This window comes from Neovison vison, chromosome 1 (genome assembly GCF_020171115.1).
Source record: "Neovison vison isolate M4711 chromosome 1, ASM_NN_V1, whole genome shotgun sequence".
In the NCBI taxonomy this organism is placed as follows: domain Eukaryota; kingdom Metazoa; phylum Chordata; class Mammalia; order Carnivora; family Mustelidae; genus Neogale; species Neogale vison.
The window spans coordinates 130,627,550-130,653,728 of NC_058091.1; the positions used below are offsets into that span (position 1 = coordinate 130,627,550).

The 26,179-nt window shown below is 38.0% G+C and overlaps 1 protein-coding gene across 3 annotated transcripts in view; it reads right to left on the bottom strand.

Annotated features, from left to right (window-relative positions):
- CAGE1 (cancer antigen 1) overlaps positions 1–26,179 on the bottom strand; it is a 49,441-nt gene that overhangs the window by 22,790 nt on the left and 472 nt on the right. Inside the window, exons 2-9 of one of the 3 annotated variants that reach the window (XM_044258533.1) lie at positions 25,371–25,582; positions 21,918–22,005; positions 17,915–18,420; positions 13,836–14,894; positions 6,795–6,926; positions 4,464–4,574; positions 2,410–2,490; positions 2,070–2,181 (exon numbers count right to left, since the gene is read on the bottom strand). In XM_044258533.1, coding sequence (XP_044114468.1) covers positions 2,070–2,181; positions 2,410–2,490; positions 4,464–4,574; positions 6,795–6,926; positions 13,836–14,894; positions 17,915–18,420; positions 21,918–22,005; positions 25,371–25,582 — 2,301 coding nt within the window. The remainder of the gene's footprint in view (positions 1–2,069; positions 2,182–2,409; positions 2,491–4,463; positions 4,575–6,794; positions 6,927–13,835; positions 14,895–17,914; positions 18,421–21,917; positions 22,006–25,370; positions 25,583–26,179) is intronic. The other 2 variants (XM_044258514.1, XM_044258524.1) reach the window with 2 other exon arrangements.

The following is a 26,179-nucleotide window of genomic DNA, read 5'->3' on the forward strand; positions in this document are numbered from 1 at the left end:
AAAAAAAAAAAAGCATAAAGCTCCCCCTCAGTCTTGGATATAAGGTTTAGCAGCCATTATAATTGCCCCCAAAAGATCCCTTTTCTTTTCTGCTTTTAGTAGCTTACGTTTTCGGTGAGGAGCTCTCCCTCCCTCATCAATTATTCGGTTTCTCTGAGAGACAGCTTGTACAAGTAGCCTGAGGCACATTCTAGAACTGACATAGTGTGTCTGACATGCTTCTAGCTGTCTCCTCTTTCTCATTCCAGCCTCCCACTGCTGGGAAGAGGAAGGTCCACTTGTATTAATTTTTATGCCCAAAGCACAGAAACTACTAATGAACGACAGAATTGATTGAGAGTTCTCCTCTCATCTCCCTGTGCTCAGATTTTATTAGTCTTCAAAGTCCAGTTGCCTTCATAAGGTGTCCCATGACTCCCCCACTTGGACAGTATCTGTTCCTCATCTGAGCTTCTCATTAGACAAACACTGCCCCTGTTAGACACTGGTCACTGTATCACTTTTTTTTTTTTAAGATTTTATTTATTTATTTGTCAGGGAGAGAGAGGGAGAGAGAGCAAGCACAGGCAGACAGAGTGGTAGGCAGAGTCAGAGGGAGAAGCAGGCTCCCTGCGGAGCAAGGAGCCCGATGTGGGACTCGATCCCAGTACGCTGGGATCATGACCTGAGCCGAAGGCAGCTGCTTAACCAACTGAGCCACCAGGCGTCCCACTTTTTAAGGAACTTCCCCTTTATCCCTCCTGAACAGTTATTTATGTATTTTATCTTCTTTTCCAGCTTTCTTAGAAGCAAAGATCATGTTTGATTTGGCTTTCTGCCCCCATAGTGATTAGCATTTGTAGCCTTTTGTGAGAAGTCAATAATTACTTGTTAAATTTAAAAGAATAGTGAATTATGAGAAACTTTTGAGCCCTCACCACATTGGACTTTTTCTTTTCTCTCAAAGAGGAATGGTTATGCTATGAATTTATTGCAGAATGCCAATTTTTAACAATTTATTAATATGGTAGATTTCTCTAACTGCTATTAAAAATAAGTTATATTAATTAATCACCTTTTCTTACGTGAGATCCAGTTGGATTGCAACTCTGTAACTACCTAGATACCAAGATCACATTTTTTAAAAAGATTTTATTTATTTATTTATTTGACAGAGAGAGAGAGAGAGAGAGAGATCACAAGTAGGCAAGAGGCAGGCAGAGAGAGGGGGAAACAGGCTCCCCACTGAGCAGAGAGCCCGAAGTGGGGCTTTATCCCGAGACCCTGAGATCATGACCTGAGCTGAAGGCAGAGGCTTTAACCCACTGAACTACCCCCAGGATCTCAGCCCCCAAGATCACATTTTTCCTTCCTTATAACATATTTTTCCTGTTCCATCTGCCTTTATTTTTTTCCAGCTTTATTGAGATATAACTGACAGAGTACTGTGTAAGTTTAAGGTGTCCAGCATGCTGATTTGATGCACTCTGTACTGCAAAATGATCACCACCACAGCAGTAGCTAACATCTCCATTAAATCACATAATGACCATTTCTTTTCTGTACTGATGCCTTCAACTTTAGACGGCATCTAAAGTGAACTATTACCCGAAGTACTCCTTAATCATAGTTGTTATAAACAGTTACTGATAAATTAAGAATGGTGGTGGCTGGCTCAGTCGGAAGAGTATGCAATTCTAGATCTGAGGACTGTGTTAGAGCCCCATGTTGGGTGTAGAGATTATACATAAATAAATAAATAAATAAATAAACTTTAAAAAAAAGAATGGGGGTAGCATAAATGTGTTTCAATCACTGTGAAAAACAGCACCCCTTTTTTGATTTCTGCATTTGGAAAGAAATAAATCTGATTAGTCTAAACAAGAGTCAGGTAGAACAAGATGTAAAATTTCAAAACCTGAAAATGCAAACTTTAATTCTATATTTTTATGGTCGAATGATACTGCCACAGTGCCAGTATGTGACTGTTTTAATGAACAATCTGATATAGTAAGAATGGTGGTGGCTTAAATTTGTTAATAAGATGGTGCTGCGGATAATAATGCCAGCAAATCAACAAAAGGTCTTTCTTATCAAGAAATCATGTCCTTCATTCAGACTACGGTACCTATTCAGTTTGGCTCCCAGTAAGACGGGTATATCTCCAGCACTTGTGGCTTCATCTGAATCAAAACCTGTAAACTGAGATTAAATACATTTGTGCTCACTTCCAATACTTGCACATTCCTTGAGAAATTTGATAATAAATACTTTTAAGCTTAACAATCAAAGAGCTCTTCAGTGGCTAGAATAATAGAAGTGTAGAACTTGGAGCTAGAAGGACTTTGACAAATATACCAAGAGAACATAAATATTTGAAATCGTATTTTTGCATGTTTAAAGACAGTACATGGGAAATGTTAAACTCACCTCAAAAACCTGATCTTGAAATGCTTTTTCTACTGCAATTAACTCTCTAAAAGCTGTGATTTTGTCTTTATGTTCCAATAGCTAAGGAAAAAAGCATTTTATATTTCACAAAAGGAGAAGAAATAAGACTATATTCGATAACATTGATAATAAAATCATCAAAGCTTGCCCTGTCTAGTCCCTGGTCTCCAAAGGTCTACTGTTTTTACAGCTCTTGTGCAGAAGAAAGTTCACACAGCAGATCAGAGACTGCTTCCCTCAGGAAGGCCTGCTCGTCACGCTCCCCCTGACTGGTATCTGGGAATGTGCATTGCAGGAGGAGCGCCATCCTTCTGTAATCTGAACGGCTCGTTGTGCCTAATCTATCGGTACAGAACGTGTCGTTTATATTGAATGCCTCTTTCCTTCTGGAAGGTCCAGTTTGGTACACGCTAGGGGGACATGCCTATTGTGAGCAGCCCCTGATAAAAACCCTGGGTGCTGGGTCTCTAATGAGACCCTGGTAAAAATATCACACGTATTATCACAGCTCATTGCTGGGAAAATGAAGTGCATCTTGTGTGACTCCACTGGGGAGGGGCTCCTGGCAGCTTGAATCTGGCTTCCTTTGGACTGTGCCCCAAGCCCCTTTTCTCTCTGCTGACTTTGCTCTGTAGCTTCTCATGGTGAAACGTAGCTGTGACTATCACTGGGTCCTAGCAGATCATGGAACCTGAGGGTAGGCTTGGGATCTCTGGGAGCTTATCCCAATATTCAGGTGTTTTTACAGTTAGGCTATCAGAATTCTTCTTTAAAGGAGGGAAAAAAACTACCAACTTTTCCTAGATGTAATTTATAATTGTTTCTTATTTGTTCATTTGCTCCTTTATGAAAATGACAATAAATTTTAATATTCAGTATTCATATTTCTCCCCAAATCAGTGAGGTAAAGTGTGATGCACAAAATTATTTTTATTATGAACTATTTCTAATATTTATTTTTTAATTTTTAAAAAGATTTATTTTTTTATTTATTTGAGAGAGAGAGAGGGAAAAGCAAACTCCATGCTGAGTGTGGAGCCCTACACAGGGCTTGGGGCTCGATCTCATGAACCTGAGATCACGACCTGAACTGAAATCAAGAGTTGGACATTTAACCGACTGAGCCACCCAGGCACCCCCAGGATTTCCAATATTTAAAAAAAAAACAGACAAAAAATGGAATGAACCTCCATGTAATTATCACCCAGCTTCAACTACTGATGGCTTGTGGACAATTTTGTATCATTTATACCCCCGACCATGCCCTCTTCCCTCCAATCCCCCTTCACGGAGTCAAATTACAGACACTACATCATTTCACCTGGCAATATTTCAGTAAATTTATCAAAACAACACAAATATATGAAATTGTGTTTCTGTAACATCCTGCTCCAACCCTCAATGGGGCTGATTTTGAAGGTTGGTTTAAGAAATGGAGGACAATAATTTCTCTGTGTACCTGTTGTTCCTTCCTCAGGTTAGCTAGGAGACAAAGAGACTCCCCAGAGTACCCATAACAAATTTTCTATCCACTTCAGTTCAGAGAAATAATTTCCTCATAACACTGGACTGAATTTGTTTCTACAATCAAAGATCCCATATTTCACAATGTTTTTATTCCATTAGCTGATAAACTTGCCACTTTTGTATTCCTCTCACATTAAAACTGGTGTAAGTTAACATCCTGCTATTGCCTTTTATTTTAGACAGAGAGAGTGAGAGAGAGAGAGAGAGAGAGAGAGAGAGAGAATGAGCAGGAGGGGCAGAGGGAGAGGGAGAATCTCAAGCAGACCCGGAAGCTGAGCAAGAAGCCTGACAATGGTCTCAATCTCACAACCCTGAGATCATGTCCCAAGTGGAAACCAAGAGTCAGACGCTTAACCAACTGTGCCACCCAAGTGCCCTGCCAAAAACAACTCCTTTTAAAAAAATCCCAAATTTGCAGAATTTCTTTATACTTTGATGTTATCTTTTTCTTTGATTTTTTTCACAAAACATGATACAATTTTTAGAATAAACAATAAATACAGTACCTCTTTATCTAAACTTTCCTTCTTAAGATGGAAGTGCTTCAATTTTTGTAGCATTGTATCACTAACTTTCTCGCTCTCTTTGTAATGTTCAACATCCGGAGTGGTGATGTCCTAAGAGGAACAGTTTGAGAAGTTGTATTAAAAAGTTTTCAGTAAAGCTAAAGGGAGGACAGAAAACACACACACAAAATTTCCACAATAAGTGACCAAACCAAAAGAGATAAAATATTGAACCCAATTCTTCAGTTACTCGTAAGACATCCAGTAAAGAGTTAGTGTGGAAAGAATTCTTATAGATTCACACTTGTATATAAGCTGTTATTGGGCCAGACTAGTATAAACGCTGGGAAGTCAACACTCATCTGTAATAACAATACATGCTTTCACATTCACACATACATCCCGCTTAGCCTAGCTTGGTCAGTTTATAAAGCCAAACTTCAGCCAAATTGCTCTGACACTAGAGGAGCCAGAGATCCTCAACAACACTGAAACTCTAGATATTTCAAGGGTACCCAGAAAGAAGATATTTGTATGTATAATCTCAGGGTCAAAAATGTGTGCATGAGTTGGACTGCCTGAATTTGTGTCTGAGTTCTGCTGTTTCACCCTATGTGAGACTTTGGATAAGAAACGTGACTGTTCTAAGCCTCAGTTTGTTTTTCCATGTTTTATTTTATTTTATTCTCTGTTATTGTTTTATTTATTTTATTTTATTTTTATTTTTTCCCTTAAAAAAAAAAAGCCTGATGATATAAAGAACGGTATAAGGACTAGAGGAGATAACCCATGAAAAGCAGGGAGCAGTAAACTTGAAAGTCTTCAAGGACAGGTTGAGTGCTGATTAAGGGTTCAACCTGTATTAGGGACAGGGCATCCAATGTACCAAGTCTCTGACGTTGAAGGCTTCCATTCTAGTGGGTGTGGGAGACCCAGAACAAGCAAACATAATGTTTGTTTGATGTGGGATGAGACTGACAGGAGGGCTGAGGACACGTTTTTCCTTAAGAGGTGTGACAGAGAAGCAGCAGCCTGCAAGTAAGGCAGAAAGAATAGCAGCCTCCAGTGATATAGGTGGGGGGTGGGGAACAAAGGTTTATGGTGAGTAAGCAAATGTTCAAAGGAACAAAGTGGGATGGGAAGGTTTGTAGCTAAGAAGGGTCTGGTGCCACATTCAGACTCACACGTGTAAAAACAAAATTTCAGGTGGATATAGTCGGTGGGCCACCACTTTGTAATCTTCTGCATAAAATGCTTGGCTCAGTTTTAGCACTAAATAAATGCTAGTGTTCAACAAACTTTAGCTGAAACTCAATTAAAAATAAGCATTGTGTTGGATCAGGAACATCACAGAGCATGCCCTCCCAAATTTGGCTCAGATGACTGCACTTAAGATCAAAGAAATGGTGAACCTGCATGGCTCAGTTGGTTAAGCATCTGCCTTGGGCTCAGGTCATGATTTCAGGTCCTGGGATGAGTTCTGTTTCAGGTTCCCTGCCATCGGCGAGTCTGTTTCTTCCTCTCCTTTGCCCGTCCCCTTTGCTCATGCTCTCTTTCTTCCTTGCTCTCTCTCAAATAAATGTTTAAAAAAATCAGAGGGGTGCTTGGGTGGCTCAGTGGGTTAAAGCTTCTGCCTTCGGCTCAGGTCATGATCCCAGGGTCCTGGGATCGAGCCTACATTGGGCTCTCTGCTCTGCAGTGAGCCTTCCTCTCTCTCTGACCACCTCTCTGCCTACTTGTGATCTCTGTCTGTCAAATAAATAATAAATAAAATCTTTAAAAAAAATCAGAAAGATGGACATTAATATAAGAGGAAGAAAAATAATAGCTCATTTGAGAAGCTAGCATATGCCATGCCCTGTAACATGCTCTCTCATTAAATGCAGTGCTTGTCACCTCCCAGGGCAGTGGCAAGTATCATTTCTCCTACTTAGGAAGAGGAAGCTGAGGCTGATAAAGATAAAGTCACTTGGCCAAGTCACACAGCCAGGAAGTGGTGAAGCAGGATTTGAACTCACCTGACACCAACTTCGTTCTTTATTCCACCAATGTACACAACTCCCTACTGCCCTCCCTCTGCCCCAAAGCTAAATTTTGGATTGGGTGAGCAGCTTGCTGATAGGACCACTTACCAATCACTAGAAGCAGACTGAGCCAGACAAGACTATTGCTCTGATAGACTTTCTAGGACATATAAAAAGTATTAAATGAAGATTCTTCCAGTTTTTGATCCCATAACTTAACTCTGTGGCTTTAGATTACCTCTTTGGTTTAGTCTGACCTTGATATTTCTCCCTCCCCCAATAAAAAATATGAATTTTTAAAAATTACTTGGGATGTGAGAAGTCCTACCATCAGAGTTGGAACACTGTGAATTTTGGAGACCAGCTGAGAAGTCCTTTTCACATCTGGGGGACTCAAGCTTTTTTCACCAGGTGAGCAGTTCAGGAACAAATTAGAATCCTATGTGTATACAATTCAGACATGTCAGGATAAAGATAAAGAATTGGGGTTGCTCTTTAAGTAAAATGCTGAATTAAATACAACTCTTAAAAACTCTGAGCAAGGGTGATAAACAAGAAAAAATATGCAGCCAAGAATACTTTATCTGGCTAGGATGTCACTGAAAATAGAGAGCTAAAAAGCTTCCAGAAAAAAAACCAGAAACTAAAAGAATTTGTGATCACCAAACCAGCCCTACAAGAAATATTAAAAGGGGTCATCTAAGCAAAGAGAAAGCCCCAAACTAACAAAGACCAGAAAGGAACAGGCAATACAATGGCACTAAATTCATATCTTTCAATAGTTACTCTGAATGTAAATGGGCTAAATGCCCTAATCAAAAGACACAGGGTATCAGAATAAATAAAAAAGCAAGACCCATTGATAGGCTAATTGCAAGAGGCTCAATTTAGACCCAAAGACCCCTCCAGGTTGAAAGGAAGGGGGTGGGAAACGATTTATCATGTTAATGGACATCAAAAGAAAGCTGGATGGAAATCCTTATATCAGAAAAACTAGATTTTAAGTCAAAGACTGTAATAAGAGATGAGGAAGGACACCATATCATAACTGAAGTGTCTTTTCAACAAGAAGATCTAATAATTGTAAATATCTATGCCCCTAACATGGGAGCAGCCAATGATGTAGACCAATTAATAACAAAATCAAAAAAACTCATTGACAATAATACAATAATAGTAGGGGATGTTAACACCCCCTCTCATTGAAATGGACAGATCATCTAAGCAAGAGAACAACAAGGAAATAAAGGTAATAAATGACACACTGGACCAGATGGCCATCACAGATATATTCAGAACATTACATCCCAAAGCAACAGAATACACATTTTCTCAAGTGCACATGGAACATTCTCCAGAACAGATCGCATCCTGGGTCACAAATCAGGTCTCAACTGGTACCAAAAGATTGGGATCATTCCCTGCATATTTTCAGACCACAATGCTTTGAAACTGGAACTCAATTACAAGAGAAGAGTTGGAAAGAACTTAAATACATGGAGGCTAAAGAGCATCCTACTAAAGAATGAATGGTCAACCAGGAAATAAAAGAAGAATTTAAAAAATTCAGATAAACAAATGAAAATGAAAACACAACTGTTCAAAATCTGTGGGATACAGCAAAGGCTGTCCTAAGAGGGGAGTATATAGCACTACAGGCCTTTCCCAAGAGAAAGGTCTCAAATGCACAGCATATCCTGACATCTAAAGGAGCTGGAGAAAAAACAGCAAATGAAGTCTAAACCTAGCAGGAGAAGAGAAATAATAAAGATTAGAGCAGGAATCAATGAAGTAGAAACCCAAAACAAAAACAGTAGAACAGATCAATGAAACTAGGATCTGGTTCTTTGAAAGAATTAATAAGATTGATAAACCCCTGGCCAGACTTATCAAAAAGAAAATAGAAAGGACCCAAATTAATAAAATCATGAATAAAAGAGGAGATCACAATCAACATTGAAGAAATACAATTATAAGACCATATTATAAGCAACTTTATGCCAACAAATTGGGTAATATGGAAGAAAGGAATGCATTCCTAGAGACATATAAACTATCAAAACTAAACCAGGAAGAAATAGAAAACCTGAACAGACCCATAACCAGCAAGGAAATTGAAGCAGTAATCAAAAATCTCCCAACAAACAAGAGTCCAGGGCCAGATGGCTTCCCAGAGGAATTCTACCAAACATTTAAAGAAGAATTAATACCTATTCTTCTGAAGCTGTTTCAAAAAATCAAAATAGAAGGAAAACTTTCAAACTCATTCTATGAGGCCAGCATTACCTTGATCTTAAAGCCAGACAAAGACCACCAAAAAGGAGAATTACAGACCAATGTCCCTGATGAACATAGATGTAAAATTCTCACCAAAATAACTAGCCAAGAGGATCCAACACTACCTTAAGAAGATTATTCACCCTGACCAAGTGGGATTTATTCTTGGGCTGCAAGGTTGGTTCAACAATTCCAAATCAATTAATGTGATACAATACATAAATAAAAGAAAGGACAAGAACCATATGATTCTCTCAACATATTCATAAAAAGCATTTGACAAAATGCTTTTATGATCCTTTCTTGATTAAAACTCTTCACAGTGTAGGGATGGAGGGTACAAACTTCAATATCATAATAGTCACCTATGAAAAACCCACAGTGAATATCATTCTCAATGAGGAAAAAGGGATGGCTTTCCCCTAAGGTCAGTAACACAGCAGGGCTATCCACGGTAACCACTGACTGTTCAACATAGTACTAGAAATCCTAGCCTCAGCAATCAGCAAACAAGAAGAAATAAAAGGCATCTGGATTGGCAAAGAAGAAGTCATACTCTCCCTCTTTGCAGATGACATGATACTCTATGTGGAAAACCCAAAAGACACCACCCCAAAATTTCTAGAACTCATACAGGAATTCAGTAAAGTGACAGGATATAAAATCAATGCACAGAAATCAGTTGCATTTCTATACACCAACAATTAAGCAGAAGAAAGACAAATCAAGGAGTCAGTCCCATTTATAATTGCACCCCAAACCATAAGATACCCAGGAATAAATCCAATCGAAGAGGCAAAGAACCTGTACTCAAAAAACTATAGAATACTCATGAAAGAAATTAAGGAAGATGCAAAGAAATGGAAAAATGTTCCATGCTCATGAATTAGAAGAACAAATATTGTGAAAATGTCTATGCAACCTAGAGCAACCTACACATTCAATGCAATTCCTATCAAAATACCATTAACTTTTTTTCACAGAGTTGGAACAAATAATCCTAAAATTTGTATGGAACCAGAAGAGACCCCAAATAGCCATAGGAAAGAGAAAATCAAAGCTGGTGGTGTGACAATTTCAGACTTCAAGCTCTATTACAAAGCTGTATTCATCAAGACAGCATGGTACTGGCACAAAAACAGACACATAGATGAATAGAACAGAACAGAGAACTCCGAAATGGACATTCAACTCTATGGTCAACTAATCATCAACAAAGCAGGAAAGAATATCCAGTGGGGGAAAAAAAAAGTCTCTTCAACAAATGGTGTTGGGAAAATTGGATAGCCAAATGCAAAAGAATGAAATGAAACCATTTCCTTACACCATATACAAAAATAGAGTCAAAATGTATGGAACACCTAAATGTGAGAGAGGAATCCATCAAAATTCTTGAGAAGAACTCAGACAGCAACCTCTTTGACCCTGGGCACAGCAACTTCTTGCTAGACACATCTCCAAAGACCAGAGAAACATGGGCATTATTGGAACTTCATCAAGATAAAAAGCTTTTGTGCAGCAAAGGAAAGAGTAAAAAAAAAAAAAAAAAAACCCCAAAGGCAACCAACAGAATGGGTGAAGATATTTGCAAATGACATATCAGATAAAGGGTTAGTATCCAAAAATCTATTAAGAACTTACCAAACTCAACACTCAAAGAACAAATAACCTAGTCAAGAAATGGGCAGAAGACATGAACAGACATTTCTTCAAAGAAGACATACAAATGGTCAACAGACACATGAATAATTGTTCAACATCACTTGGCATCAGGGAAATACAATCAAAACCATAGTGAGATACCACTCACACCAGTCAGAATGGCTAAAATTAACAAATCAGGAAATGACAGGTGTTCCTGAGGTTGCAGAGAAAGGGAAGCCCTTCTACCCTGTTGGTGGGAATGCAACATGGTACAGCCACTCTGGAAAACAGTATGGAGGTTCCTCAAAAAGTTGAAAATAGAGATACCCTGTGACCCAGAAACTGCACTACTGGATATTTATCCTAAAGACAGGAATGAAGTGATCCAAAGGGGTGTATGCACCCCAATGTTTATAGCAGCAAAGTCCATAATAGCCAAACTATAGAAAGAGCCCTGATATCCACTGACAGATGAATGGATAAATCAGATGTGATGTGTACACACACACACACACACACACACACACACACAGGAATATTACGCAGCTATCAAAAAATGAAATCTTGCCATTTGCAATGACATGGATGGAACTAGAGAGTATTATGCTAAGAGAAATAAGTCAATCAGAGAAAGACAATTATCATATGATCTCACTGATATATGGAATTTAAGAAACAACGCAGAGGATCATAGGAGAAGAGAGGAAAAAATGAAAGAAGACAAAATCAGAGAAGGCGACAAACCATAAGAGACTCTCAATCATAGACGCAAAGGGTTGTTGGAGGGGAATGGGTTGGGGGATGGGGTAACTGGGTGATGGACATTAAGGAGAACACATGACGTAATGAGCACTGGGTGTTATATAAGACTGATGAAACACAGTCCTGTATCCCTGAAATAAATAATACATTACATGTTAATTATTGAATTTAAATTAAAAAAAACTAGAAAAAATGGGGGGAAAACCCCAAAACCTCTGAGCAGCCCTAAAAACATGGCACTCAAATTTAAATTTGTATAGATAAATGTTAAATTTATTTAAAAAAAAAAAACCAAACTCTTGAGCTGTGGTTCTCAAACTTTGGATTCTCAGGACCCCTTTATAGATTCAAAAATTTTAAGAATCCTAAAAGGCTTTTGTTTATGTGGGTCATATCTACCAATATTTATTGTATTAGCTATTTCAACTGAGAACATTTAAAAATTTGCTTACTAACCCCTTCAAATAACAATAAATCCCTTGTATAAATATAAATAACAATTTTAATATCAAATTACCACATTTTCCAAAAGAAAAAATTCATGAAAAGAGTTTCACTTTTTATATTTTTGTAAATATCTATAATGCTGACTTCATAGAAGACAGCAAAATCCTCACATCTGCTTCATACATTGGTCAGACATAAAAGCAATGAATGACACTCAGTTTCTAGAAAATTCCACGGGAAGCACTTGTGAAAATGAGAGTAGCAGGCTCACAAATTCTTCCTATTACTATGAAAATACTTTGATCTCATAGATATACCAGACCACACTTTTGAGAAAACATACCTAGAGTTCATAAAAGTAAAATGAAAAGCAGAGTAAGGATGATTTGGGGCTATTAAAGAAATTGATTTTGTCAAGATAAAACAAAGAACTTTATATTTTTTTTTAAAGAAAGCTCCAAAAAAATAATGTACTGTGATAAACTTCTATACTGTTGTGCTAATTCATTCAGAGTTAACCAATACAAAATTTATCATGATTTGGTTAGCAGCTATTTTGGAAGACAAAATACAGACTCTTAAGATGACTTAAGGTCATCTCTGCTTAGGTTGGTGGTTCTCAAAAGTGTGACCCTTGGCTCAGCACACTGGGGAGACTCAGGATCTGTTAGAAACATGCAATCTTGGGACGTCTGGGTGGCTTAGTTGGTTAAGCAGCTGCCTTTGGCTCAGGTCATGATCCCAGAGTCCTGGGATTGAGTCCCACATCAGGCTCCTTGGTTGGTGGGGAGCCTGCTTTTCCCTCTGCTTCTGCTGCCACTCTGCCTGCCTGTGCTCTCTCTCTCTCTCTGATAAATAAATAAATAAAATCTTAAAAACAACAACAACAACAACACCACAACGAAACATGCATTCTTGGGCCCCATGGCACACCTGCTGAATCAGAAACCCTGAGGCAGGCCCCAGAAATCTGCATTTTCACAGGTAAGGCTGATGAATGCTAAAGTTTGAGGAGCATTGGCTTAAATAACCCTAATTTCTCTCTGGAGAAAAGTTTACAGAGAGAATTCTTTAAACAGAAGAGAACAATATTTTCCTGAGAATCATTAAAAAATAACAGAACTATTTACTTGCAAATAGTACTTATACTAATTAAGGATTCCTGAAAAGAAGCCCTCCAAGGACATTCTCAAGGGAACACAATCAGCTGAACTTGTTATTAAGAGTTTTAAAATAAACATACATTTTTCTAGTTAAGATTAGCCCTCTTTCTAAGTAGTCAGAATTAATAAGGTTAAACTGTAAATAATTTAAAACAGGCCTACAAAACTATAACAGTATAAAAACAATAGATGTGCTCTGGCTTGTGAAAAAGATCTCATCTGCCAAAAAAGCCATCTGAACTGCAGAGAATACAATATTATATCCTCTCCAAACCTACTGATATGAGGCTTTCAGGCTTTTTTTTTTTTTAAGATTTTATTTATTTATTTGAGAGAGAGAGAGAGATCATGAGTAAGCAGAGAGGCAGGCAGAGAGAGAGGGGGGAAGCAGGCTCCCCGATGAGCAGAGAGCCCGACATGGGGCTCAGTCCCAGGACCCTGAGATCATAACCTGAGCTGAAGGCAGAGGCTTAACCCACTGAGCCACCCAGGCACCCCAACCAGGCTGTTTTTTTTAACAGATGTTAACTTGACTTACTGTGGTCATCATTTTGCAACATATACAAATATCAAATCATGCTACACACCTGAAACTAACGTTATATGTCAATTACATCTCAATCACCAAGTTGATAATGTCACAAAATTAACACGTGATATAATATGGGTTTGTTTGACCTTGTAAGCCAACCATGTAATTGCATTATTTAGTTTCATTTTTAGGCAGATGTGGCATGAAAACACCGAGATCCCCACCTAAAAGATCCTTTCTCAAGGGATGCTTCAGATGATTGATCACAGGTACCCAGAAAATTCCCACATTAACTTTCACTTCTACTAAAATAATCATAATAGGCCAGAAATGGCTCTTCTTTATCTGGGTACCCAAGAACGGCAGAAACTTCTATACACCTGTGGTGCATTTTCCATTCTCTCTTTTTCTCATTAATAATTCTTTCTACCAACAAATGTGAGTGCAGTGTCTAAATGTGCATCAGCAGACTGCCAGCAACTCATGAAATTCTGCGCTCGAAATTCCGAATCTGTGCTGGTACCTTTTTGATATCGGCCTCGATCGCTTCTCCAGAGTGCTCCGTTAACCCGGCCGTGTCAAACCCAGGGGCATCGTTTGGCTCCTGGCTCCTCGCCACCTGCTGCCGAAACCTTGCATTTTCCTGTTTTAGTTCGTTGACCTGCTGCTGGAGTCGGGCGTTCTTTACCTTCTCGTTTTCAGATACGAACTGCAAATGATGAACTTGAGTGAGCAGTTTTTTGAGTGTTGCTTTCAGTTTCTGTCTTTCTTCCAGGTGTTCCTCCTCATGCTTCTGAAATTCCTCCTGCAAAGACTGGAACTCTTGCTCTTGGGCCTTCTTCTCCCTTCTCAGCAAGTCCAGAGTGGAGGTGGTGGCCTTTTCCAGCTCCCCCTTGAGTTGCTTCAGTTTCTCCACCTCCTCTTCTTTCTCCCTTAGGGTTCTGTCCATCTCTAGGCACTGATTGACAGTTTCATCTTCCTGTTGCATCTCAGTCATGTACCTTTCCTGTAGGTGAATGTAATTGCCCTTGATCTTCTTAAGCTCCAGCTTTAAGGTTTCCTTTTCATGCCCAGCTTCCTGAAGATGCTTTTGGGTTTGAGTTAAGACCTCGTGCAAATTCTTCAGTGTCTTGTCCATGTCATTCTTCTCTAGCATCACTCTGTATTTGTCTTCAATTAATTCTTCCACCTTGGCCTTCAGCTCATTTATGATGTCCACGAACACCTGCTGTTTGGTAGTCTGCTTCTGTAGTTCTTTGACCTTCTTCTCTAAATACTTGTTGCTACTCTGCAGGTCTTGGATCCGAGTTTGCTGCTGTTTGTTAGTGTGCTGTAATTTCTGTAAGACTTCATTTAAAGCCATATCCTCTTCTGGAAGTTGTAAGCTTTCCAAGCTCTGCTTTGTGTCAGGCATCTTGCCATCATCTGGAGATGCTCCACGACCCCAAGTAGTGCTTGCAGGAGACCAAGGTGAGCCCATCCGTGGCCTGTCTGTGCCCTCCACGGCGACCTCCTTATGGTGACAGACTGGCATCTCAGGAATATCCCCAAAGGTCTGTATTCCTCTCGAAGACACTGAGATCTATAAATTAGAGTAAATGAGTGTGAAAATGAGTATAAAGATCATGAGTTTTGAAATCATATATAGCTGGCTTTGAATTCCAGGCCTCTAGTTTAGTTATAAAAGTTATAACCTCAGTCATAAAAGAGCAATGATAATGTCTTCTTCCAATAAAATAACACCTACTTTTTTTTTCCCCTAAGATTTTATTTATTTATTTGACATGGAGAGAGAAACAGTGAGAGAGGGAACTAAAACAGGGGTTGTGGGAGAGGGAGAAGCAGGCTTCCCCCCGAGCAGGGAGCCCAATGCAGGACTCGATCCCGGAATCCTGGAATCATGACCAGAGCCGAAGGCAGACACTTAACAACTGAGCCACCCAGGCACCCCCAATAATAATTACTACTTAATAGACATTCTTAAGTAGTAACTGCTACATGTATATGTAGCACCCAAGAGCACAGCAGAGCACAAACAGTAGTTATATGATAGAGGTATGTATCACATTTACTTTTTTGGAAGAAAAACTCAGCTTTGATACCAACTTTTCTGAACACACGTGAGGTACTTTCTTTAACTTCAAATGAATTCAAAGAAATTTATCAATTACCCTATAGTCTGTGATGCCTCTTTTTTTTTTTTTAAAGATTTTATTTATTTAGTCGACAGAGAGAGATCACAAGTAGGCAGAGAGGCAGGCAGAGAGAGAGAGAAGAGGAAGCAGGCTCCCTGCTGAGCAGAGAGCCTGATGCGGGACTCGATCCCAGGAGCCTGAGATCATGACCTGAGCCGAAGGCAGTGGCTTAACCCACTGAGCCACCCAGGTGCCCTGTGATGCCTCTTTTGAGTGAAGACTTCTTTTGCTGCTCATGAAATCATTATCTCATGGCTATGACTCCTGTGAATGTAAGAATATCAGATGAACATGCCTCGTGATTGATTTTCTCCCACAGTACAGGTTTTGGGGGCTTTTTCGAAGGATAATAAGTGATAGTAAGAAAATGTTCTAATGAGTATGATATTTAAAACCCTGTAAAAGGGGGTGCCTGGGTGGTTCAGTTGGTGAAGCATCTGCCTTCAGCGCAAGTCATGATCCCAGGGTCCTGGGATCAAGCCCCATTTTGGGCTCTCTGTTCAGTGGGGAGTGTGCTTCTCCTCCTTCTGCTGCTCTCCATGCTTATGCTCTCTCTCTCCCTCTCTCTGTCAAATACATACATACATACATACATACACACATATATAAAATCTTTTTTTTTTAAAGATTTTATTTATTTATTTGAGAGAGAGAGACAGTGAGAGAGAGCACGAGCGAGGAGAAGGTCAGAACACTTATATAAAATCTTAAAAAATAAAATAAAACCCTGTAAAAGGTATCTGCAGGGGTGAGCTGTGTAACTTTCTAGAATTTAGAGATACTGGATCCCTGTATTTTAATGGTTTACCATTGTTCTGGGATAAAGGTAACTATCCCTACTGAGGCCTACAAGATGCCCATGTCTGGTCTTGATGCCTGACCCATGCTACCTGTCCCTCCTCATCTACTCCCTGCCACCGTCGATCCCAAAACACTGGGCTCCTGCCAGGTCCTAGTGGGTGCCATGCTCCCTGAAGCCAGATGTTACTTCTGCATGGAATGTTAATCCCACCCATAGTTATTTTAACTCCTAACTCATCCTTCAGAGCCCAGTTCAATTACCACTACCTTAGGAACAGTAAGATTCCCATCACTTTATTCATAGCATTTACCACACTTACGGTTTGTAGTTTATATGTAATATTATATAACATACAGAAACTTTACATACACTTTATATTACTATTCATAGCACTTACCATAGATGAAAGTTTACATTTACTTTTATGATTAATGTGAGTTTCCTCTAGTAAGCTGTTATTTTATGAGGACAAAACCACATTTTTAAAAAACCATTAACGAACACATAGTACAGGGCGTAGCACATAACAGATTCCTGAAAGAATTTATTGGCTGAATAAATAACTAAATGCAGTGGAAATAGGAAAGAGCAATCTTGAGAAACACTAATTAAACAGATTTTTTAAATGTCATTTTCCAGAATCAATACAGGGAAATAAAGTTCTCTTTTACATACTGCTTCCAAATAAATGAACAAAAAAAACAGTTCATACTTGCAAATGAAACATAGTAGTCATAGCTTTTCTCATCAGACTTAAAATAAAAAGGTACTGTTTTTGCTATTCTAGGATTATACCTATTTGCCCATACCAATTCTTGAAATTGTTACTTTTTTTAAAAAAAGATTTTATTTATTTATTGACAGAGAGAGACATGGTGAGAGAGGGAACACAAACGGGGGGTGGGAGAGGGAGAAGCAAGCGTCCCACCGAGCTGGGAGCCTGATGCAGGGCTCGATCCCAGGATGCTGGGATCATGACCTGAACTGAAGGCAGCCGATTAATGACTGAGGCACCAAGGCGCCCTTAAAATGGTTACTTTTTAAAAATTTTCAGAGTATGTAGAATTTATACTATTGGCATCTTCAGAGTTCTCAGGACACTACATGTGTGTTGGGAAAGAATAGGTCAAAAAACAAATTAATATTTTCACTTGGGTAGAAAAATTACTATTTTGTGCTTGTCACAGAAATCCCTCATCAGAAAAATTTTAAGGTTTTCTGGTCAAATGACCTAATATCACTCTCCTTCTTTTCAACCTTTTCCTTTCTATAAACTGAATTCCAGTCAATTTGATTCACCAAACATAAAAGCCTATTATATTCAAGGCACTATGTAGATGCTAAGATACAAAAAAGTATGAGCAAGACATACTGATCCTCAAGGAAATTATCATTTGGTAGAGCTAAACTTCCAATATGGACTTGATTTTATTTGAGAAATTTTGTTTCTAAATTGGTTAAGATCTCAGAAGACATCTTCCCAGAGAAGCAATGTCCCCTGTGATTAATTATCTAGCAGTACTTCAAGTCTCAGATTATATTGCATAATATGGAAAGCACATATTTTAACACTCTACAAATTATACTCACCATCAAAAATCTTACCTCCTCTGTTGTATAATTAGCTTTCAGATCAAAGAGGTTAAAGCTATTCTCTTGATAAAATGGTTTTTCAACATATCTGTGCACATTCTCCTCATATGGGAAGCTTTGAGGTTGACTAGACTCCATGTAGGCACTTTTACGCAGTGACATTTCCCTGAATTTCAGTGTCTCTTCACTGCTCTGGACTAGAGGTGGGCTTCTAGAAGGTTGTCTGACACACTCGTGAGCAAGCTGGTCTTCATTTGTGGAGGTGCTAGTTCCCACTGGATTTTCTTCCTTAAATGAATTTTCCTTCACATTGGTGTCTTTTGCACAATTACACACACAACTTTGCCTTTCTGGTTTCTCTGTGTAAGGTAAGCTTTCTGTTGGATTTTGAGATATTATCATTCCATTATTAAGTGCTTCTCTGAGATGAAATTTGCAAATGGGTTCAAATTGCCTGAAGGAGGAAATGTCGGCTGGCTGAGTTAGAGGGTTCTGTGAATCATTTCCAATGCTGACATCTCATTAGAAAGAGAAAGATGGAAATAAGAATTAGCTGACTGTAAACTTATATGTTAACAGTTATATTTACATTTATGAAACTGCTGGAGTTTATTTAAAATTACATTAATTTCAGCATTTTTTATTGAGTGGATTTCAGCATGATTCTGTGCTAGTAAACAAAACAGAACTACTTTTCCATGGGGGCTGGAAGTTCTCATCTGACTGCTACAAAAAAGCTTGTTACAGTGATTCTGGTCAAATACCACTGCAACAAATCCTAAGGTATCTTCAAAATTCTTTTGTTATACTGTAATTTTAAAAAGTTTTGGTTATGTTTCCAAAGAATACACAAGCACAATAGAATAATAACAAACACATATAAACTTGTTTCATCTCACAACAATCCCATGAACTAGGCATTCTTAGCATCCCTGTTGTACAGATAAGGAAACTGAGACATAAGAGATATTGTCACTTCCTCGCCTAAGGTCACAGAGTAGATAAGCAGTACAGCCGCAATTCTGGAATACTCTTTCTTTTCTTTTTATTTTCCTAAATTTATTCATTTATTTTTAAAATTCCTTTTCAGTGTTCCAGAACTCATTGTTTGTGCACCACACCCAGTGCTGCATGCAATACGTGCCCTCCATAATACCCACCACCAGGGTCACCCAACTCCCCACTCCCCACCCCTTCAAAACCCTCAGTTAGTTCCTCAGCGTCCACAGTCTCTCATGAAGTTGGTTAACATATAGTGCAGTATTAGTTTCAGGGGTAGATTTAGTGATTCATCACTTACACACAGTACCCAGTGTACCCAGTGCTCGTCCCCACAAGTGCTCTCCTTAGCGCCCATCACCCATTTAGCCCATCACCCACACCACCCCTCCAGCAACCCTGTTTTTTCCCCAACTATAGTCTCTTATGGTTTGCCTTCCTTTCTGTTTTTATCTTATTTTTCCTTCCCTTCCCCTATGTTCATGTTTTGTTTCTTAAATTCCGCATATAAGTGAAATCATGTATTTGTCTTCCTCTAACTTAATTCACTTAGCATAATACCCTCTAGCTCCATCCACATTGTTTCAAGGGGCAAGGTTTCATTTTTCTTGATGGTAGAGTAATATTCCAGGGTATTTACACACCACATCTTCTTTACCTATTTATCTGTCGATGGAATCTAGGCTCTTTCCATAATTTGGCTATTGTGGACATTGCTGCTATGAACATTGGGTACATGTGCCCCTTTGAATCAGTACTTTTGTATCCTTTGTATAAATACCTAGAAGTGCAATTTCTCGGTTGTAGGGTAGTTTTATTTTTAACTTTTTGAGGAATCTCCATACTGTTTTCCAGAGTGGCTGTACCAGCTTGCATTCCCACCAACAGTGTAAGAGGGTTCCCCTTTCTCTGCCTCCTTGCCAACATCTGTTGTTTCCTGTGTTGTTGATTTTAGCCATCTAGAATACTATTTCTAAATGCTACGCTATACTGTTTCTCAATATGATAAATTATCCAGACTTAATAGATTTTCAAAAATCAGAAGCAAATAAAGTGGGAAGAAATTAAGTGTTACAGAATTAATGATGCCTCCCTTCTATCTCAATCCTCCTTTCCCCCTCCCCAGAGACAACTACAGATGAACTTATTTTTCTACTTTCCCATGTACCTTAAATAATACATATCAACTTCCCAGAATTTCTCATTTTGTGACATCTCACTGTCTTAGTAGTTTTTCACAGCACCAAAAGACCAAAAGAAATACCTAACAGTTCCATTATATTAAGTAGTTAAGCTCAATGTAAGCATTATCCCTGACTAGATATTTGAAAATATACATAAACTGAAAGAAAAACACAATGTTTTATATCATTCTTATACAACTGAACTTACTACTTGGATGAACTATTGGATACCACATGTCTCAAATCTTGGAATCAGTAGGATGAGATCAGCACTCATTTTCTATTCCACGTTGATTTTCATACAATACTTGCTTTTTATTGTAGCAACCTCCAAAACCCAGCTTTGCAAATGATATTTTATGGTAAGGGCTGTAGTATGGTTTTACATTGAAAGAATGAACTCAAGGTAGTATTTTGTGGGTCCCACAGATGTCCAATATCACTGTTTCCTAAATATTTCAAAAGATCCTGCAGCACACTGGGTGAACTGTGGCTATATAGTATTACTTTCTGTGTTTTAAAATTTTCTGTAATTAGAATAAAATTATATTTGTAACCTATCTATTACATATAAAAATATATATATATATGTATATTCATATAAGGGTATTTATTTCACTTAAAATTTTGCTTTTCAGATTTAGCCATGTAAATACATGTAGATCTCGTTCATTTGGCTGAAGGATTACACTTTCTTTCCTTTTTGTTAGACATTCATTTCTATTTGCTACTAAAAACAACCCTTCAGTGAAAATCCTTGTACAAGTTTCAATGTATACTAGGAATTTTTGTTTAGATTATGGGTGGAATTGCTGGATTATAGAAAATATGTATCTTCAACTTCACAAGACATTGCAAAATTACTCTTCAAAGTGGCCGTTCCAATTTATACTTCCACCAATAGCAGAAAAGTTTCTTTGCTCTGCTACATCCTTCAAGGCATGCTAAACTGATACGTATGAAATGGAATTCTGTGGTCTTTTTAATAATCTTGCATGTTTCCTTTTCTGTGATCTGCCTATTAGATACCGTTGTGGCCTGCACTGCACCTCCTCAAAATTATTTTGTTGAAAGCTTACCCCCCAGTACCTTAGGATGTAAATATACTTGGAGGTAGGGCCTTTAAAGAAGTAACTAAGGTTGAATAAAGTTATAAAACTGGGGACCTAATCCATTATGACCAGTGTTCTTAAAGGAACAAAAGACCAGGGAGGCACAGGGAAAGGCCACGTAAAAACATAAGAAGATGGCTATCTGGGAGGTCTAGGGTAAACCAACTCTTCCGACACCTTGATCTTAGACTTCCTGCCTCTAGAACTGTGAGAAAATACATTTCCATTGTTGAAGTCACCTGTGCTGTAGTGATTTGTTTTGGCAGCTCTAGCAAGCTAATATGAATTCTTTGCCTATTTTTCTATTGAGTTATATGTGTCTCTTTCTTTTTGGAGTTTTTGTCTTGAATACTAATCTTGACAATGTACATATTGCAGGTATCTGTCTGAGTCTTGTTTTTTTATTTTCTTGATTATAATTTGGTCACATAGAAACTTTAAAAAATTTTAATGGGGTCAAATGTGTTCCTTATGGTTTTTACTTTTCAAGCTACTCTCTGAGCCTCAGGTTTCTCATCTGTAAAATAGAGACAAAACAGCCCTTATTCAAAAAGGAAAAAAAAGCCCTATTTCATAGGATTGCTTGTAGATTAAATGTAATTGTGCATATAAAGCATAATTTAGCACTTGGCTATTACTATTACTATTATTGCTGTTATCACAGGACACATATCAAAATCTTAGTGTCTCTGTTTGCATACTGCCAACAGAGATACTCACCGCCTAACCAATCATCTAGTGTGCCATACATTTCTTCGCAAAGTGTGAATTTAGACTCAACTTCCCTTTGAGCATTCTTTGTTTCATTCTGTATTAATAATAAAAAAGGCATTAATATTACTATTTCAAATAAATATCATAAGCCTCTTCTGAACATGGATATGTAACTTGTTAGTATTTTTTGTTGCATGGGTAGAATGTACTTTCTGGTACCCTTCCCTACTGTGTATCTGAACTCCTTTTTAGTAAAACCATGTTAATGGGATTATGATGTTAAATGACATTAAGCAAGTATCTTGCTATTTTAGTATCTTGGTTTTCTTGGTAAGTCAAATCATGTTACTATAAATATAGGGATGTTTGATAATGTATATATCTCTTTTCATCCTTTGAAGTTTGCTAAATCTGGTCTAAACAACTTCTAGTATACTTGTTATTAGGGTTTTGATAATGAAGATACAAGGTTCCAGTAATGAATTGAAATATGATTCCAATTGATAGAAATCTAAAAAATTCATGGAGGGCTTATTCTCAAAGTTACCTTAATGTTATCTAGCATAAAGGTTTTGTGAAGTAAATTAATAGTATAAGTAGGATAGTAAAGAAAGTCTTATTTTGAACTTTGGAGGAAAGCATTGGTTTAATCATGGATAGTGTATCAAGTATGTGAGACCTGAGAATGCTCTAAAAAAAATTGTATCTCTTACTAACATCAGCTGGTTACAAATCTCTATTCAATCATGCTTTTTATAACATTGTTGCACTTTCTGAATATACCTCAAGTACAAGAAAAACTGAGTTATATTTTACAACAATTTGTTTTTTAGACTTCTTGCTAATTTAGACCATTCCTGCTAATGAGATTTTTAAAATACCAAGAACAATATACTCGAAAAATAAAATAGCATTATTCACATGTATTGATGTTATATATACACAAATTTCTTGGAACTCCACTACTTGTCAAATTTCAGAGCTCATTCTAACTCTAGCCTTCTATGATAATACTATTTTTAACTAAAATATGCCTTTTGTTCTTTTAGTCTGTAAATTTTTTATAAAGAACAAAATACTCAGTGAATTCCAAGAAAAAGAACTTCATTACATAATTTAAGACACTCATTCTTTATAATTTGATATATAATGTTAGACCCTGATTATAATACTATAACCAATTTTTCTTTTAAAATAGAAATATGATAAAATTATCATTATAAAAAAGAATCTTTAACATTATTTTTAAAAAGAAAGTTAAAAAAAACAAAAACCACTCAGAATCCCACTACCCAGTGAGAAGCAATGTGATCATTTTTCTATATCAACAAATATATACTTCATCGTTGAACAACATGAGTTTGAACTGGCCAAGTCTACTTATAAAGAGATTTTTTTTGGAGAAACACAGTATAGTGCTGTAAATGTATTTTATCCTAATGATTTTTTTTAATTAATTAGTTTATTTGACACACACACACAGAGAAAGAGAAAACAAATAGGGGGGAGGGGCAGACTGAGAGGGAAAGTCTTAAGCAGATGCCATTCTCAAGACCTGAGCTGAAACTGGGTCAGATAATTAACCAACTGTGCCACCCAGGCACCCCCACTCCTCATGGTTTTCTTTCTTTCTTTTTTTTTTTTTAAAGATTTTATTTATTTATTTATTTGATAGACAGAGATGGCAAGTAGGCAGAGAGGCAGGCAGAGAGAGAGAGAGGAGGAAGCAGGCTCTCTGCTGAGCAGAGAGCCCGATGTGGGGCTCGATCCCAGGACCCTAGGATCACGACCTGAGCCGAAGGCAGGGGCTTTAACCCACTGAGCCACTCAGGTGTCCCTCCTCATGATTTTCTTAATCACATTTCTTTCCTCTAGCTTACTTTATTGTAAGAATACAGTATATAAATAAATATAACACATGAAATACACAAACTATTTATATTATTGTTAAGGCTTCCAGTCAATAGTAGGCTATCAGTACTTCGGTTTGGGGTGCCTCAAGTTACATGAAGCCTTTCGACTGTGAGGGGAGTTGGTACCCCTAAGTCCTGCATTGTTCAGGGGTCAACTCTATCTGTATTGCATTGTTCAGGGGTCAACTCTATCTGTATTACCATATTTAAGGTTTACACCTTACACCTTACTGTACATCAGTGAAATAATTTAACTAGGCCCCTACTGATAAAAATTTAGGTTGCTTCTGGGCCCTGGGTAGCTCAGTGGATTAAGCCGCTGCCTTCGGCTCAGGTCATGATCTCAGTGTCCTGGGATTGAGCCCCGCATCGGGCTCTCTGCTCAGCAGGGAGCCTGCTTCCCCCTCTGTCTCTGCTTGCCTCTCTGCCTACTTGTGATCTCTCTCTCTGTCAAATAAAAAAACAATTTAGGTTGCTTCTAATGTTCATTTATTTTTTATTTTAAATGGTTAGTGATCTCTACACCTAACCTGGTGCTTGAACTTGATGACCCCGAGATCAAGAGTCACGCGCTCTTCTGACTGAGCCAATCAGGCACCCTTAATGTTTATATATTAAGGGTAATTCTGAATGTATCTCATTTGCATACTTCCTTGAGGTAGAATTAAAAATAACACGTGTTTTCTTATCACTAAATAGCCCTTTAGACAGGTTATGCCAATTTATGGGTTAACCCACATGAAATTGCTAATATTTGTCCATTTTAGAACTATAAAAAGTCAATTACATATGGCACAACTTAATTCACTCCTATTATTTACGTACTTGCTAATAATTGTGAAACATTTAGAACAACATCCAGTTGCTCTAAATACTGATACTAAATACTGATTTGGGAAAGTCTAACCTTTATTTTGTGAGAAAGGGCACTTGGAATTTTCATTAAGATAAAAAATCATTGACATGTAGCGTCTTGTCAATGCCATTAGGAATGACATTTGAATCATTTGCATGCTGATGTGTTAGAACACACTCTAGACCAGATGTCCGGTCTCTTGGACTCTTTTTTTGCCCCTGTCACTAGTTGTCATGGCCATGTCCCCTGGTTGCACACTTAAGACTTCACATGGAGGCTTGAAAGGATCAGTTTTAACATTATTTGTACAATTCTCTCTTTCTTTGTACACTAAGAGAACTGGGAAAACCAAACCCTGTATTCTCCTCCTCTGAGCTTCCACTGGAAATTCTTTTATTGTTTCCTGTATTTCTTTAAAGATTTTATTTATTTATTTGACAGACAGAGATCACAAGTAGACAGAGAGGCAGGCAGAGAGAGAGGAGGAAGCAGGCTCCCTGCCGAGCAGAGAGCCTGATGTGGGGCTCCATCCCAGGACTCTGGGATCATGACCTGAGCCAAAGGCAGAGGCTTTAACCCACTGAGCCACCCAGGTAGCCCCCCCCCCATACTTTTGAGGAAATTTTCATATGGAAAAAATGTGAAAGCTGCATACATCTGTACCTCCTAGAACTTATAAGCAATGCACACCTGAGGCAAGTCTGAAGTGGTACTGTTGGTTTCCATATAGAAGGGAGAATGTGAGTGGGTTAAGTCTTGAGAAAGACTGCTGAAATTCATGGCCTCTGCTTCTGACACGCTTTCTAATTTTTCATGAGAAACATCCGTTTCAAAATGCACAGGATCTGAAGATGACGACCAAACTTTGATAGTCCTTGTTCCTGTTGAATGATGGAAGGTTTCTTTAAAAATAAAAACCACATAATTTTAATGTTTATTAGAATATGCAAACTAAGGGTTCCACCCCCATCCCTCCTTGCATTAAGGAAGCAGCAACACTCCTTGTCCTAAATTTTTAAATGTTCATTGTCAGCTTATTAGAAAAATAAAAATGTTCAGTTTGAGTATACCATGGTCACTTCGTGTGGTAGTAAATACTGATTTGAACAAAAACACGTCAATACACAGGTGGCTACTATCCAATAATTTCCTAAAAGACCTAGGAGGATGAAGGGCCCCCTCAGTTACTTAAAACATATTTTCAAAATATTATCCGAGGACTATCGGGTTCCATTATACTACTTATCTGATACTACTATGTCATTATCAAACCAAATCCAACATTGTAAATCAGTTTTCTCCCACTTTCCCCACTGACACTATTCTCTCAGGCACTTGGACTGGAGAACTTGGGAGACACCTTTGGTATCCTTCTACCTCATCATCTGGGCTATCCAGTTACCAAGCCGTATCCATCTCTCCTTTAACAATGCTTTTTCTAACCCATGCTTTCTTTCCACCTCTTACATCATCACTTCCGATTACACTTTTAGAACTTT